Raw genomic sequence first — 14,572 nt, 5'->3', positions numbered from 1 at the left:
GGCATTTTTTGTCATCCATAGTATCTGTGAATTAGGGGTTGGGTTTGTGATTTACAGATGTAGCAGCCGTCACCACAGCCATGACTGTTTGCAGGTGCGACAGGTTGGCGCGATGCATGCGCACATTCACAGGCTTGTGTGAATAGTCGCACCCATAATCCATAGCAAATGCATTGTGTGATTGCAGATGTGAATATTCGTACCCAGGCACACTAAGGGGGACATTTACTAAGAAGTGATAAGAGCAGAGAAGTGAGCCAGTGGAGAAGTTGCCCATGGTAACAAATCAGCACTAAAGTAACATCTATAATTTGCATATTATAAAATGATACATAGCTGCTGATTGGTTGATGTGGCCACTTCTCCACTCTTATCACTGCTTAGTAAATGTCCCCCTAAGTCCCTGCCGCAATGCGTACAAGCTGGTGGATCTTGTAACCTCTGTCACCCACTGCCTCTCCCTGCCTTGCACTGTCTCCCTCTGCATTTAAGCTTTGTCAGTCAGTTTAACTGCCTCTTTGTTCCACATTTTCCCAAACCTCCTGCCCCTTGTAGTTTCTGTTTTGAGTCTTGTATGTTGCCATTGCTAAAGTTGTTTACTGGCTTTGGATGCGCTCTCCTTAGAACACCTGTACCTACTGGGAAATGACAACTCCATCTGACCAGGTAGGTCCGGTTTGTTCAGTGGAAGCAGAATTGTTCGCCAACATTTGGAATGAGTGCATGCATTGTCTGTCTCTGTCCATTATTCGGCTCACCTCCATACTTGAAAATAATTAAATTTTAGTAAGATTTAAGGCCCATACACACTGGGCGATTTTGAGCTGAAAGCAGGTCACTTTTGGTGTGTTGAGCTGCTTTCAGCTCAAAGCCGCCCACTGTGTATGGACATGCGATGAGCGGTGAGCACTGATGCGCACCCCCGCTTCATCGCCAGCGGCCGCGGTTCATCTACTGGTATTACCAGTAGATGAACAGCGGGGTGAGCGGCTTTCCATAGCGTCCTGCTATGGAAAGCCGCTCACCCCCGCTTACATCGCGGGGCAGGGGGGAAAAGCGCTCTGTGTGTATGCATTGAGCGCTTTTCAGCCCAGCGATGTCTGCGATCATCGCTCTGCATACACGCTGGGCAAAAACGCCCGGTGTGTATGCACCTTTAGGCAATAACATTCGCCAACCCTGTTGTCAGTGCATTTATTTAAGATTACTGTTACTGATTACTGTGTATGATAAGCGGTTAACTTGGTTTACAAAATGGCGTTAGAATGTTGGAGGAATTTCCTCTGTTCAGTGCGAAAGAAACAGGCTGATTGAGCCGGAGCTGACATCCCACAACCACCATGAAAACGCTTGGGACCGCGTGTGTTTTTCCTGACACTCCCAGAAAACGGCAGTTACCACCCCAAACGTCCGCTTCCTGTCAATCAGCCTGGCAATCAAAAAAGACAAAGGAATTTTTCAGAGTTTGGCCTCGCACATGCGCATTACGACCCGTACACATGCGCAATAATTCGATAATCACTCGCTGTGCGATTTAACACAACTGCGATCAGGTCTGAATAAGGCCCTAGGGCATTTATATTGCAACAGATTCTCCACTTCATGGATGTATATTTCAATAGGCATATACAGTATATAAAATCTGCCACAATTTAACTCTCATACTTCTGATCTACTCCTATGTTCTGCAGAATCTGCAACCCCTGAGAGACTAAGGGATACATTTACCACAGTATTTAACATCAATAGTCAATGCAGCGCTAATATTAATTGTAAAGCCAAGAAGAGGCAGCTTGTAAAAGCACCCTGAATGGTAAATATACTGTACCCCTAAGTAGCAGCAAAAGGGGAAATTTACTAAAAGGTCATTATTTGGACTTGACTTGTATGAAAGAAAAAAAACAGTGCCGTGTGTATGTGCTTTAGGGGCATATGTACTATATTATGTATGTATGTATGTATAAATATATATATATATATATATATATATATATATATAATTTATTTTTTAGAATGGGAGTCAGGGCTCACGCAAGGCGAAAATCATTGCTGCAGTCACGTCAAACAGCCCATATCAGTGCACTAAGTCCCAGGAGACCAAAATGTGATTAGTAAACACCAAGAGACTGTGACGGTATGCGACACTGGAATATCGGTGTGCTGCAATGTAGGGACACAGGTTATTTCCATGTTAAATTCCACTGGCTGGTTGGAATGATAATCTGGCAGTGTGTGGGAGCAAACAATAATCAGCCATTTGCTCCCACATTGTGAAAAACGTAACAAACAAACAAAACAAAAAAAACAGTCTGTCCAACTACTTGGGAAAATCAAACATGTTTTCTCAACTAATCATTCTAACATAGGGGGAGCTTTCCTCCCCAACTGAACGATAAGTGGGCAGATACTGACCAGCACCTTAGTGTCTCCTGTGCCCCAATAGGATCATCTGCAGCATTACCTTAGTGTACTCTGCCTGCACACCCCACCTTCCCAACCCCGTAATCACCTGGCACCCCTACCCCCAGCAATTACTGGCAGCAGCACCTTAGGGTCCCCTGCCCGCACCCCCTTCCCCCAATCATGAAGGTGATCTGTAGAGAACCCAAGTTTTTTTTAAGTGCCAGGACCCTGCTAATGGTGGACGTAAAAAGGGAGGGATCTCCATTAAAGTACTATTGTTGGGAAGGTAAAGGGATTAATTAAAAATACATATTGAAAATGGAAAACCAATTTAAAAGAGCTTGGCATATGGATACTTGATCAATATAAAAATCTGACCTGTGTACAAGTTTTATAGATGGCACCGACTCAGTGCCAGATTAAGGTCCACATGGGCCTGGAGCTGAAATTTAGGAAGGGCCTACTGTGGGCTGCCGCAGGGCGTGTGATCAGTGCCGTAGAGAAGTTCTCTAGGGTGGGCAGGGGGGCGGGAGGGGGCTGGCGACACACTACATCAGACCATTGGGTCTATTTACTAAGCCTTCAATGAATATATGGATGGAGATAAAGTACCATCCAACCAGCTCCTATAATTTTTCAAACCCAGTCTGTGACATGGCAGTTAGGAGCTGATTGGCTGGTACTTTATCACCATCCAAGGCTTAGTAAAATATCACCATACTACCTATAATACTACTATAATATCTCCGCACTATGGGCCATGACAGGCAGAGGAGTTCGCGGGGCGGGTGGGGGGCATTCGTGGTCCGTTGCGGGGACGGCGCAGGGAAAACAGGGGCATGTCGGTGGTATTTTTGGGGCAGCTGCGTGTCATCACACGCAGCCACTCCGAACGAAAAAATGGCGGCGGGACTCCTGCAGTTGCAGTCAGGCTGCACAGGTAGGCTTTCCTAGTTTCTGCGAACACGCACTAATTGCGGCGTGATTGCAATTAGAGCGTGGTCACAGGTGGTGGGCGGCGGGTAGCATGCTAAGCGGCTTTGCCCTGCGATGGGAGCCAGCATGCAATTGAAAGAGTAGCAGACTCTGCTACTTTTACTGAATGAGGTCCTATGGACACTAATCAGCACGGATTGCAGATTCTGCTAAAAAGCAGCATGGTAACTCCCGCCCCGTGGCTGCAATCGCAATTGGATTGTGATGTGATCGCAATCGGATTGCGGTTGCAGCAATTGTGGATGACCCCCTGCAGTTGCGCCACCTTTTTCCCATCGCCACGCAGCCGCCCCAAAAACGGTCTGACCCTGCCTCCATTAACGCCACCACACCCCCGCAACGCCGCTCTTCCCCCCCTCAACGCCCGCTGCGGTCAGTCAAAAGGCGGCCGCATCCTTTAGGGAAACTGCAGTGGATCCTGTGGGCCCATTGCTGTAACTCCACTGTTAATCTGGTTCTGGTCTTTCTGTGCATGAATGTGTTCCTATGAAACATCAGAAATAACTAAAACTGTCTGATTCATAAAATGTAGTATGCATTCTGTAAGTTGTTTTTTGAGGGAAAACACTTTTTTTTAGAGCTCTATAGTCGTAATCATTACACGAAACAGAAATAGGGTAAACTGAAAACAGAAAAAGTTACTTTATCTCTGTAACGGGTTGGGATGGATATACCAGCGGATGGGATGTTGGAAGTCAGAATACCGGCCGCGTCACCCCAGTGATCAACAACCACACAGGGGAAGGTAAGTATACCTACTTACCTTCCCCCCCAAAGGCACTCTAATGCTAAACCTAATCCTCCCTCCCCCACAGCCTTACCCTAGCCCCCCCCCGGTGGTGCTTAAAACTAACCCCCCCCCACACACACACACACACACACACACACACACACCCTAACCTTCCCTGGGGGTGGCTAACCCTAACCTCCCCAGTCCACAGCCTAACCCTCCCCCCGCAACCTTAACCTAACCCTCCCATGCGCGCGGCTTACCTCTCTGGCGGCCTGGCATTGTAGCGTTCGGGATTCTGGGTGTTGGGATGATGGCACCAGGATTGTGATCCCTGTCGGGATTTCAGCACCGGCATTCCGTTACGTGTCGGGATTCTGGTGTCAGCATTTTGACAGCTGGGATCCTAACCTCATCCCTTTGTAACACAGGTACCAAATTAACCAAGAAGCCATTTGAAACATTTTCCCCTCCATTGTTATACCTAGTACACTGCTGTCTGCTGACTAATAATATTCACAGGACATGCTCCACTGACTCTTAAACTGTGTATTCATAAAAAGTGCAGGCACCAAGTGTCAGTGAAGCCTTGAGGGCAAAATACATTACATACACCTGTAGAGTGAGGACATGACACAGCCAGGTTGCTTCTGAGCACAGTGGTGGCACCCTGGTGACATCACATGTCTTGGAGGAGGCGCCGAGTCACTGCAGTAAAGGAAAGGGCCAGTGAAGCCTTCCATTGCGCCACCGCCACCATAGGTAAACTATCTTTGCCGGCACCGCCGTTTGATCTACTAGGGCTTTCTGTATGTATGTATGTATGTATATATATACACATACATACATATACACACACATACATACACATACATAAGTCACACATACATTACACACACATACATCCATATATACATTACACACACACTCACTCACTTGTTCACTCTCTCACCTGGCTTGCAGCTGCACTGCTGCAGACATGTCTCCATCGATATTCCCCTCCCGGCAAAATGCCGCGATTCGCGGGTCAATCGAGAGAGGGTGGGGCCAAAACGTCGTAATTTTGATAGATAGGTTTCATATTGGCTCCGCCCCCTCCTGATCGACCCGCGAATCGCGGCATTTTTCTGCGAGGGGCGGGGCTTAATAAAACCGTGCTCACTCTCCTCACCTGTCTCTGGCCACTGCGGATGGGACAGGGTTTTGCAGCAGCCAGGGAGCAGGTCCTCAACTACCCACTGACAGGCTGCTGTAGCAGGAATTTGTTTTTCCTGTGTACAGCAGCACAGCAGATGCCTGGGCCTATTCTGATGCTGGGCTTGGAGCTGCAGCTCCATTAGCCCCATTGTTAATCCGGCCCTGCACAGACTGAAAGAAATCATAAATAACTACACTATGTAGACACAATTGACTGGATACAGGCGTATGTTTTGCCATTCTGCCTTAAGTACAGTGACCAACTGTGACACTGAAGAAGGTCAATTTGGCCTACAACGCACTCGTCACTCCAATTTGTCCCAGAGGTTCTTCGTGAGGTTAAGATCTGGACCCTGGATAGTCAACCGGGTTACCAAATTTACTGTATTCAGTCCGGCATCGTCCTGGAAACATGACATTGCGCAGCCAACGATGATCCTGACACATGTACTTTATGATGACTAGTGAAGATTCTAGTATTTGCAAATTTTATTCTGTGGCTTAGCTCAAGGTACATGATGGATTCATTTAAAACTTATTGACCTGGGTTTTTTTTTCTTTAAAACCCCAAATATTTATTCAAAATATGCAGAAGCAGGCAGGACATATACACCTACTTCTGTGACATCACAAATTGGATAAAAGTTGCCTGTTCTGCAGAAAAAGTTGTCAGGTTGGCTGGCCTGATGAAAAAGTTGGTTATCTGTGAGGGGCAGTGTTTTAGATGGACAGACAAGTTAGACGGTTGGAGAAAAGTTGGTCTGATGTATGACCCACATAAGACACATTATTGCCATAAAAAAAGACATCTGACACTAGCAGAGTTGCACAGGACCTGGCAGCTTACTCAGGCCAGGCATCTCACGCTGCGTGGTGTACTGAGGCTAGGTGTATGAGGACACATCTGTACTATACGTAGAGGATACAGGACAGGCTGGTGAAGCGATAAAAGGGCACCACTGTTGCAAGGCTGCCGAATAACATTAAACTGCTCCTACAATATTTTTGGGGTAAATAGTGGCAACCTGAGGTTTTCTATTGCAGAAACTTAAATAAATCAATAACAATATCCTGGCATCCCCCCTCTGTGCTATGTTGACCCTGTTCTATCCACTAACAGTCTGTGGCCTCCTGCTTCCATTCATTCTCCATCTCACATCATGACACTGCTCCTGGTCAAATGCAGCCTTGTCCTCCACTAACATAATAAATAAGTGGTCAATGCCCCACAAGATTAGGACACTCATCTTCTGAAATTATCTGTGCGGCTGAGAATGATCAGATGGCTCTATACACATCAACATTTAAAAAAATAAAAGAAACATGCCATAAAGCATAGCATTCTTACTCAAAACTAAAAAATTAATATTGCAGGTTCTTAGTACACAAAAGTATTTCTAATAAAAATACAATGAAAACTTCTATAAAAAGTGCTTCCATTTCTTGGCTCCATCGGGAAACTCTGAAATGAAGAGTCACATCCCAGAGAAGATTCTACCAAGCCTCCTTGGAAATAAGCCAAAGAATGCAGGGATCAGATTGTTCATGAGACACCAATGCCACCGCATAGTCTATACCCAAACTGTGAGCTAAGATGTCCTCAAGTCAAACGCTAAACCTACTGTAGGTCTACAAGCTGGGATGAAAATGCTTAATCCCAGAAATGTTTATATTCTCTTCTAATCACTTTTTTTTTTGTCATCTATTAACCAATGGAACATTCCTATGAAAGACCACTGTGTTGTAGGGTTACCCAGTAAAATAAAATTATTTCACGTGGTCTGTACGGTGACCACACATAGGGGCTAATTCTGAGTTGGACTAATACTGATGCTCACTTTAAGCTGAGTACACACTGGAGTGATGGGGATTCATTCCGACATCGGAACGAATCCCCACCTGCCCGGATTGCCCATACACACCGCAGCAGCTTTAATGAAGGACGGAATGATTATGTTTCATCCGTCATTAGAATATTACAGGACGCTAGTGATATCGGCAGGTTTGACGAACAACTCAAACCTGACGATATCACTAGCGACCGCGCGGTCACCTACATATTGAGCATACACACTGCCTGATATGCGCTAAAAATTGAGCGATATATCGTCTGATCCGGCGATAAAACCAACATATCGCTCAGTGTGTAACCAGCTTAAGTTGTACATTTTTAGTCATTGAGAATGCACCTAAATCCAAAAATAAATTCCCATGGAGTATGCATCCCACTGTGTCTGTTCACATAGTCGCAGGATTGGTTTTAGACTAAGGGGTCTACTGTATGTATTAAGCCTTGGAGAAAGATAAAGTGGACAGACACAAAGTATCAGCCAATCAGCTCCTAACTACCATGTTACAGGCTGTGTTTGAAAAATGACAGGAGTTGGTTGGTACTTTATCTATGTCCACTTTCTCTCTCTCCAGTAAATAGACCCCTTAATTGTGTACATTCAAGGCCATATTCCGACAGATTCTGCACCTAGCATGGTACTTCCGATAGCTGCGACTGCAGATGCTCAAAGTGGGTGCCCTGCATTCAGACGCACACTTCTACACCAGAGGGAGGGCTGATATTATCATTAGCATAAAGTTGCAGGCACGACAATAACAAAAGACTCAACACAGTTGCAGCATAGTCTGACTCAGAGTGAGGTCCGTGCTGTGGTGTTACTGTCTTGCCCAAGAGCCAAGCAACAGAATGGCTGGCAGACACTGACAGTTCTTTATGGAGCGCAAACAGAACAAGCAGAATTTAAGGTCTGCTAAAAACACATCATACAGAGAAAACAATCTATACAGTATCTTTATAGCCACATAAGCTGCAGGAACATACTATAGCAAAATATACCGCATGCAGAAAATGAGTCTAAGTATACTCTCAAAGTGCCTATACTCTTTAAGGGGGTCCACAAAGAGGGCGCCCATAGTGCATGTTTCCAGACTTCCCTCCAATAGCAGAAGTTTTGAAAAAGTAGTGATAATTATTTTATTTTTTTAAATCTACATTTGTTAATTGGGGACATCTTAAGATGAATAGGTAGGGGAACTAAATGCTCTATAGCAAAACATTTTTATTTAGGACTGGATTTTGCCTCTGTACATTCTACAATGCATACTGTACTCACCATCCTTGTCATAGTCCAGTGTTGTACTTTCAGGTACAGTTTCATCTTTTAGGAAATGCTCTTGCCTGCAAGATACAATGATTAAAGTCCATGCAGTGACTTAAACTCGTATAGTTTTCTTCAAAGCACTAATGGACATGTGGCAGCCATCTTTAAAAGAATAACTACATTGTCAATGCATTTAGCCAACATTTTTGATGCTGCCATCTGCAAGCTTTAGGGGGACATGTACTAAGCAGTGATAAAAGTGAAGAAGTGAGCTAGTGGAGAAATTGCTTATGGCAACCAATAGGCTGCTCTGTATACATTTATAGTATGCAAATTATAAATGTTATGTTAATGCTAATTGGTTGCCATGGGCAACTTCTTCACTGGCTCACTTATCCACTTTTATCACTGCTTAGTACATTGTTTTCTCTTGTAGTTGTAATGACTTTCAAACAAAAAAGCTTTGCTATACATGGGATTTCAGAGAACAGTAAAGCTATAGCAAACACCTCAATGTTCTGTGACCCTTGTTAGGACTCTATGCAAGTTATGATTTTCTGGTTGTTACGGGAAACACAATCACAAAACAAAAACTGTGAAAATGTAATTTGGCAGATGTGTACTCTCCTGCAGAGGGTTGCTTATTTATCCATAAAACAAAGTACAATTATAAAGATTATAGTAAATAAAAAATAGGATTTTATTATGGGATACTTACGTGCTATGTGCTATCTCATCTTCTGAAATCATAACTGTATTTACTGCATTAGAAAGCACAGAACAAGTTTGTGTTTCAGAAGTTACAACTGTATCAACGGCTACAGTATGTGCATCTGAACGTTCTTCAGCGGAAGATAAACTGGTTTCTTCCTTGGTAGAACCACTTGTTTCTTCCTTGGCAAAGTCACTTTTTTCTTCCTTGATAGAACCACTTGTTTCTTCCTTGGTAGAATTATTTTTGTCTTCTTTAGAAGTGGAACTGGCTTCGTCCTTGGGCCGAAAATTTAACTCCTCTTTTTTCTCAATTTCCTGCAACTCTGGCTCAGATATTACATCAACTGCAAACAGAAAATAGGAATTACGCTGACAGAAAAAAAAAAAAAGGCATACTCCACCAAATACTAAAAATTCAGTTTGGGATAATTAGGTAAACATCCAACATATTATTTAACAGAGATACAATGTTCCACCCAATTCTGCAGCTCCACTGATTATCATCATCATTTATACGGTGCCACAAGGGTTCCGTAGCGCCTAGCAGAGTACATAAATGAGCATAAACAAGAAAAAACGACTTACAGTACAAGAACAATAGGACAAGTACATGGCATATAAACAATGTTGCATCAAGGGACAGGACACTACACTTAAATAACCATTATGGTGGCAGATATCATGGGTTACGTAACGTTGATCGGAGTATGGAGTAGGTAATAGTCTAAGATAGGGAAAAGCACATGGGGGAGAGGGCCCTGCCCGTGAGAGCTTACATTCTGTCTGTAACAGTTTTGTGATGCTCTCCGCTTTGTAGGTTTTTGATTAACAAAACATTAACTGTATGGAAAAACATGCCTCAGTAGGAGCGAGGAGAACATAACCAAACAATGGCAGACATTTAACCAGGTGGCATTCTGGTAACACTGAATGAATAATGAATAAACAATAGTAATTTGTAAAGAAGCAATGCATGCATTATGGGTCTCTTAGAAAACTTCATCTAAAACTAGATTGAGGATGACTAGGGGGTAAATGTACTAAATGGCGGCTGCAAAAGCAGTTCATTTAAAACACCAATACTATACAAAGCAAAAGAAAGAGCGTTTGGCTGTGAATAGTATTGGCATTTTAAATGTCATACTTCAAGCCAGGGTCATATTAAGAGAGAAGGGGGAACGTGTGTAGTCTCCGTTTGGGTCCCCTCCTCTCCAGCAGGGAGCAGCAGTGACTGGGCACTAGATGGTGCGCAGGCCTCCGGGTAAATGGCATGCCGGACATTTTACGGGTTGATTTTCTCTACTATGCATGCGCAACAATCTGGGAAAATGGCTGCTGCGCCACTTTACCAGAGACATGTGCACCACCTAGTGCTCAGAGTAACTGTCACTGCCATGGGACTCCGGAAAGGTAAGAATTTAAAAAATGGGTACAGGGTGTGCGGTGTGGGCCCCTCTGCACCGCATCCATTATAGATACGCCACTGCTTATAGCCGACACCTAGTACATTTATCTTGAGGTGTTTACTCATGGCAATATAAGCTTCACTTCCATTTAACAATGAAATTCTTAAGAAATTTTCCAAGTTTATGTCTGCTCATTGTGGTCTTCCAGCCAGCCAAAGAATTGTACAACATTAATAAATACATAAGACATCTGAAGCACAACTTAGGGATGATAAAATATATTTTATTCAGTGTTAATTTTAAAAATACTCTCACTAAGCATGGAAATTTTAATGCATTGATATACACTGCTTCTGTTAGATATAACCCTGATGTTGATAATCAAGTCAGTAAGTTCAGCATTAGAAGAACTGGGTCTGCATTATCTTTGGCCACTGTAAAATCACTAAGTTAAACAATTTTTATTAATGATGAAATGCATAAACAGGCTTTCTAGTAAAGAAACTGCTCTGACGCAGCACAATGTGCGCTTCAAGGTTATCTCCATTCAGAATACACCTTGTGTCACCTACAGTAAGATTTTTACCATTGATATGGGAGGTGCTACAATGTTCCGCAGCCCCAGACAGTGGAGGAAAAGAAAACATACCTAAAGTAGATAAATGTCTGTTTTTGCCCAGTTTCGTTCTATTACTGTTGTTCGAATTGTAAAGCGCAATGGAATATGCTGCGCTATATAAGAAACGGTTATTAATAATAATAATAATGAGAGCCTTGCACATGACAGGGATAACATACTAATTGGAAACAAAGAAGGAAGAGTGGCACTGAGCGGAGATTAGGACCATTGAAAGGGTGTGTTAGTGTGAGTAATACAGGTAGGAGTAGGGTAAGCTCTATGGGATGAGTTGTCAGAGAATACTTAAAAGTTCCAATGGCTGTGTGAGTTAGATAACAACACCAGAGAAGTGAGGCAAGACATGGTTACCAGCAGTGAGGTGAGCTGCAGGTCAGAGGCGGTTCTAAGAGGATGAGACGGGAAGTAGAGATTTAAGATGCATAAAGGGATTGTGCTGATGAGGCGCTTTCTAGGTAAGGATGAGTAATCTCATTCATGTAGCTAATAAGCCTCAATGGAACCAGATAATAGGTAGGTATCATACACCCTCTATCTAAAATAGTGAAGATGATCCAATCTGAAAATTCATACTAAATAGTCTGGGATGTGGAAAAGTGTTTACAAGGGAAAAAGAGGGAGAGCTATTCTATTCTCACTACTAGAGGCTTGAGGTTTGCTTTCAGACTCATACCAAGATGTAGTGAGACAGAAGACAGACAGAATGAGGTTTTAGGTTAGCAAACATTTATTGAATATGTTAAATCCACAGGATCTCTCACGGCTGATAAAGGGAAAGGGCTCAGACAACTAAACCACAGGCTACTAGTGTAGGAGCAAATGCTATAGGGCCCGTGTGAGAAGAAGTAACAAACATTTCTTAGGCTTTCTGTACCTCACACATGAGAAATTACATTTACGATGACGGAAGATCTAGACCTCCTTGCCACCCATATTGTTGGATGCTAGCTGCTGTTAGTTATTTCTGTGCTGTAAGGCTATGGGTACAAACAGTATGCCAATAGAACTATATAAGATCTATCAGGGGAATTATGAGCATCCACACTTCATTAATCTAACAAGAGATTTTCCATGATGCCTTCTATGTGCGAGGCATATTGTGCTTTTCAAGTCTGGCAAAGAACTTTCCTTTGTGTGAGCAATGAAGACATATAAAACTTTTGAACTCCAGTGTTAAAATATTTGCCATTGTCTTAGCCACCCATCCCCATCTATTAACATTAGATTCTCCTTTACAAACATCCATAATGCAATGAGAATACGGGTAATAGAGTAGTCTAGGCATTAGCGTAATGTTGCTGCAGTGATGGAAAAGTGGCACTGTATGCAGACGACACACTGTTGTGCATGGGTGGTAAATCTAGATTTAACACAGTCCTTTAAGTTAGAACTTTTGGTTAATTTCCTGATCTGAATATAAGCTGTAATAAAATCAGCCCTGATGCATGAGACTTGTATATTGTACTTGTATGGCATATGTCAGTGCCCAAGTGTTGCCTCCCTGCCAGCCTATACAAAGTTGAACAAGAATCTTAAGGGTAAATAAGTAATTAATGCCACTTCCAGACTTAGAGATTGGAATGAGCCGGGTCTAGCAGCCGGCAAATTCCCGGATCTCATCCCCAACCCACTAAGCAAAATCCCGGGGTTGCTGAGTGTGCACAAGCAATTACCCAGGATTTTGCTTCTCGTGTCAAAGGGGTATAACAAATCTAAGATATGGTATAAGCTCTACTCTCTGTAGCAGGAAGAGCAAATTTAACATAGTCTTCTTTTCTGAGTTGTACTCCCTTTATTCCTTCTTGATGTGGAGGTGTAGACTGGGCTAATTTGATTAATAACTTTTCAAAAATAAAAAGAAGAAGGAGTGGGCATTGTGACTCCTCAACCCTCTATGTACCACATGGTCATCCAGCTGCAGCGATGGGCAGACTAGCTCCAGGGCAGGGTGGTGGGATTCAAGTACAAACAAACTTGGCGCACAATTTAAAAACATTTAATTTAACAGAGATAGAACTGTCCAACTTTTTCCAATCTAGGTAACTGTTCATTACCAGAAATATAGAGAGATGATACATTTTGAAAGTGCATGTTTGGCTGGGCTGATGTTGTGTCTCACACATTTCCAAAGTGTTTATCCACTTGCTTGGATGATCGCACTGTTTACGACCACACCAGGCAGTGCGTTATCTGATCTGGTTGCAAACAATGCAACCAGTCAGATAGACAGTATGGGAGGCTACAGGAAGAGAATCTTCCCACAGCTGTTCCGGTCCCTCTGGTTTCCTGCCGTGTTGCCGATCACTGCTGGATCCCCCACCCACTAGCGGCAGACATTAGTAGCCACTGGGGAAATTGTAAATTAACACCGCCTCCCACCCAGCCATCGCATTGAGTACCTGGTGGCTGTTCAGATGAGCAGCTGCTAGGAAAATGAAAGTCGTGATGTTACCAATGTTCTGATGGTGACTATCTGAGTTACTGATGTTTTTAAAAACATTCGTTTTGGATAAGTTTAAATATATGTACTTCATCTAATTCGTCATCAAAAAAAAAAAAAAGACAATTTCTGAGCAGTTTTTAGGAAACAAAATTGTCAGTTAAGTGGTTAAAGATAATGTATTAAAATAATAAGATTTTACTCACCGGTAAATCTATTTCTCGTAGTCCGTAGTGGATGCTGGGAACTCCTAAAGGACCATGGGGAATAGCGGCTCCGCAGGAGACTGGGCACAACTAAAGAAAGCTTTTAGGTCACCTGGTGTGCACTGGCTCCTCCCACTATGACCCTCCTCCAAGCCTCAGTTAGGACACTGTGCCCGGACGAGCTGACATAATAAGGAAGGATTTTGAATCCCGGGTAAGACTCTTACCAGCCACACCAATCACACCGTATAACTCGTGATACCATACCCAGTTTTACAGTATGAAAACAACTGAGCCTCTCAACAGATGGCTCAACAATAACCCTTTAGTTAACAATAACTATGTACAAGTATTGCAGACAATCCGCACTTGGGACGGGCGCCCAGCATCCACTACGGACTACGAGAAATAGATTTACCGGTGAGTAAAATCTTATTTTCTCTGACGTCCTAGTGGATGCTGGGAACTCCGAAAGGACCATGGGGATTATACCAAAGCTCCCAAACGGGCGGGAGAGTGCGGATGACTCTGCAGCACCGAATGAGAGAACTCAAGGTCCTCCTCAGCCAGGGTATCAAATTTGTAGAATTTTGCAAACGTGTTTGCCTCTGACCAAGTAGCAGCTCAGCAAAGTTGTAAAGCCGAGACCCCTCGGGCAGCCGCCCAAGATGAGCCCACCTTCCTTATGGAATGGGCTTTTACTGGTTTAGGATGCGGCAGTCCAGCCGCA

The 14,572-nt window shown here is 43.4% G+C and overlaps 1 protein-coding gene across 4 annotated transcripts in view; it reads right to left on the bottom strand.

Annotated features, from left to right (window-relative positions):
• The window catches only part of COBLL1 (cordon-bleu WH2 repeat protein like 1), a 275,238-nt gene that overhangs the window by 33,733 nt on the left and 226,933 nt on the right, over positions 1-14,572 (bottom strand). For all 4 annotated transcript variants that reach the window (XM_063933618.1, XM_063933617.1, XM_063933620.1 and 1 more), the window contains 2 exons: positions 9,158-9,497; positions 8,452-8,516 (listed from right to left, as the gene is read on the bottom strand). In XM_063933618.1, the coding sequence (XP_063789688.1) occupies positions 8,452-8,516; positions 9,158-9,497 (405 nt within the window). The remainder of the gene's footprint in view (positions 1-8,451; positions 8,517-9,157; positions 9,498-14,572) is intronic.

This window comes from Pseudophryne corroboree, chromosome 7, assembly GCF_028390025.1.
Source record: "Pseudophryne corroboree isolate aPseCor3 chromosome 7, aPseCor3.hap2, whole genome shotgun sequence".
Classification (NCBI taxonomy): domain Eukaryota; kingdom Metazoa; phylum Chordata; class Amphibia; order Anura; family Myobatrachidae; genus Pseudophryne; species Pseudophryne corroboree.
The sequence above is the reverse complement of the archived record's forward strand: the minus strand, read 5'-3'. Positions and strand labels throughout refer to the sequence as shown.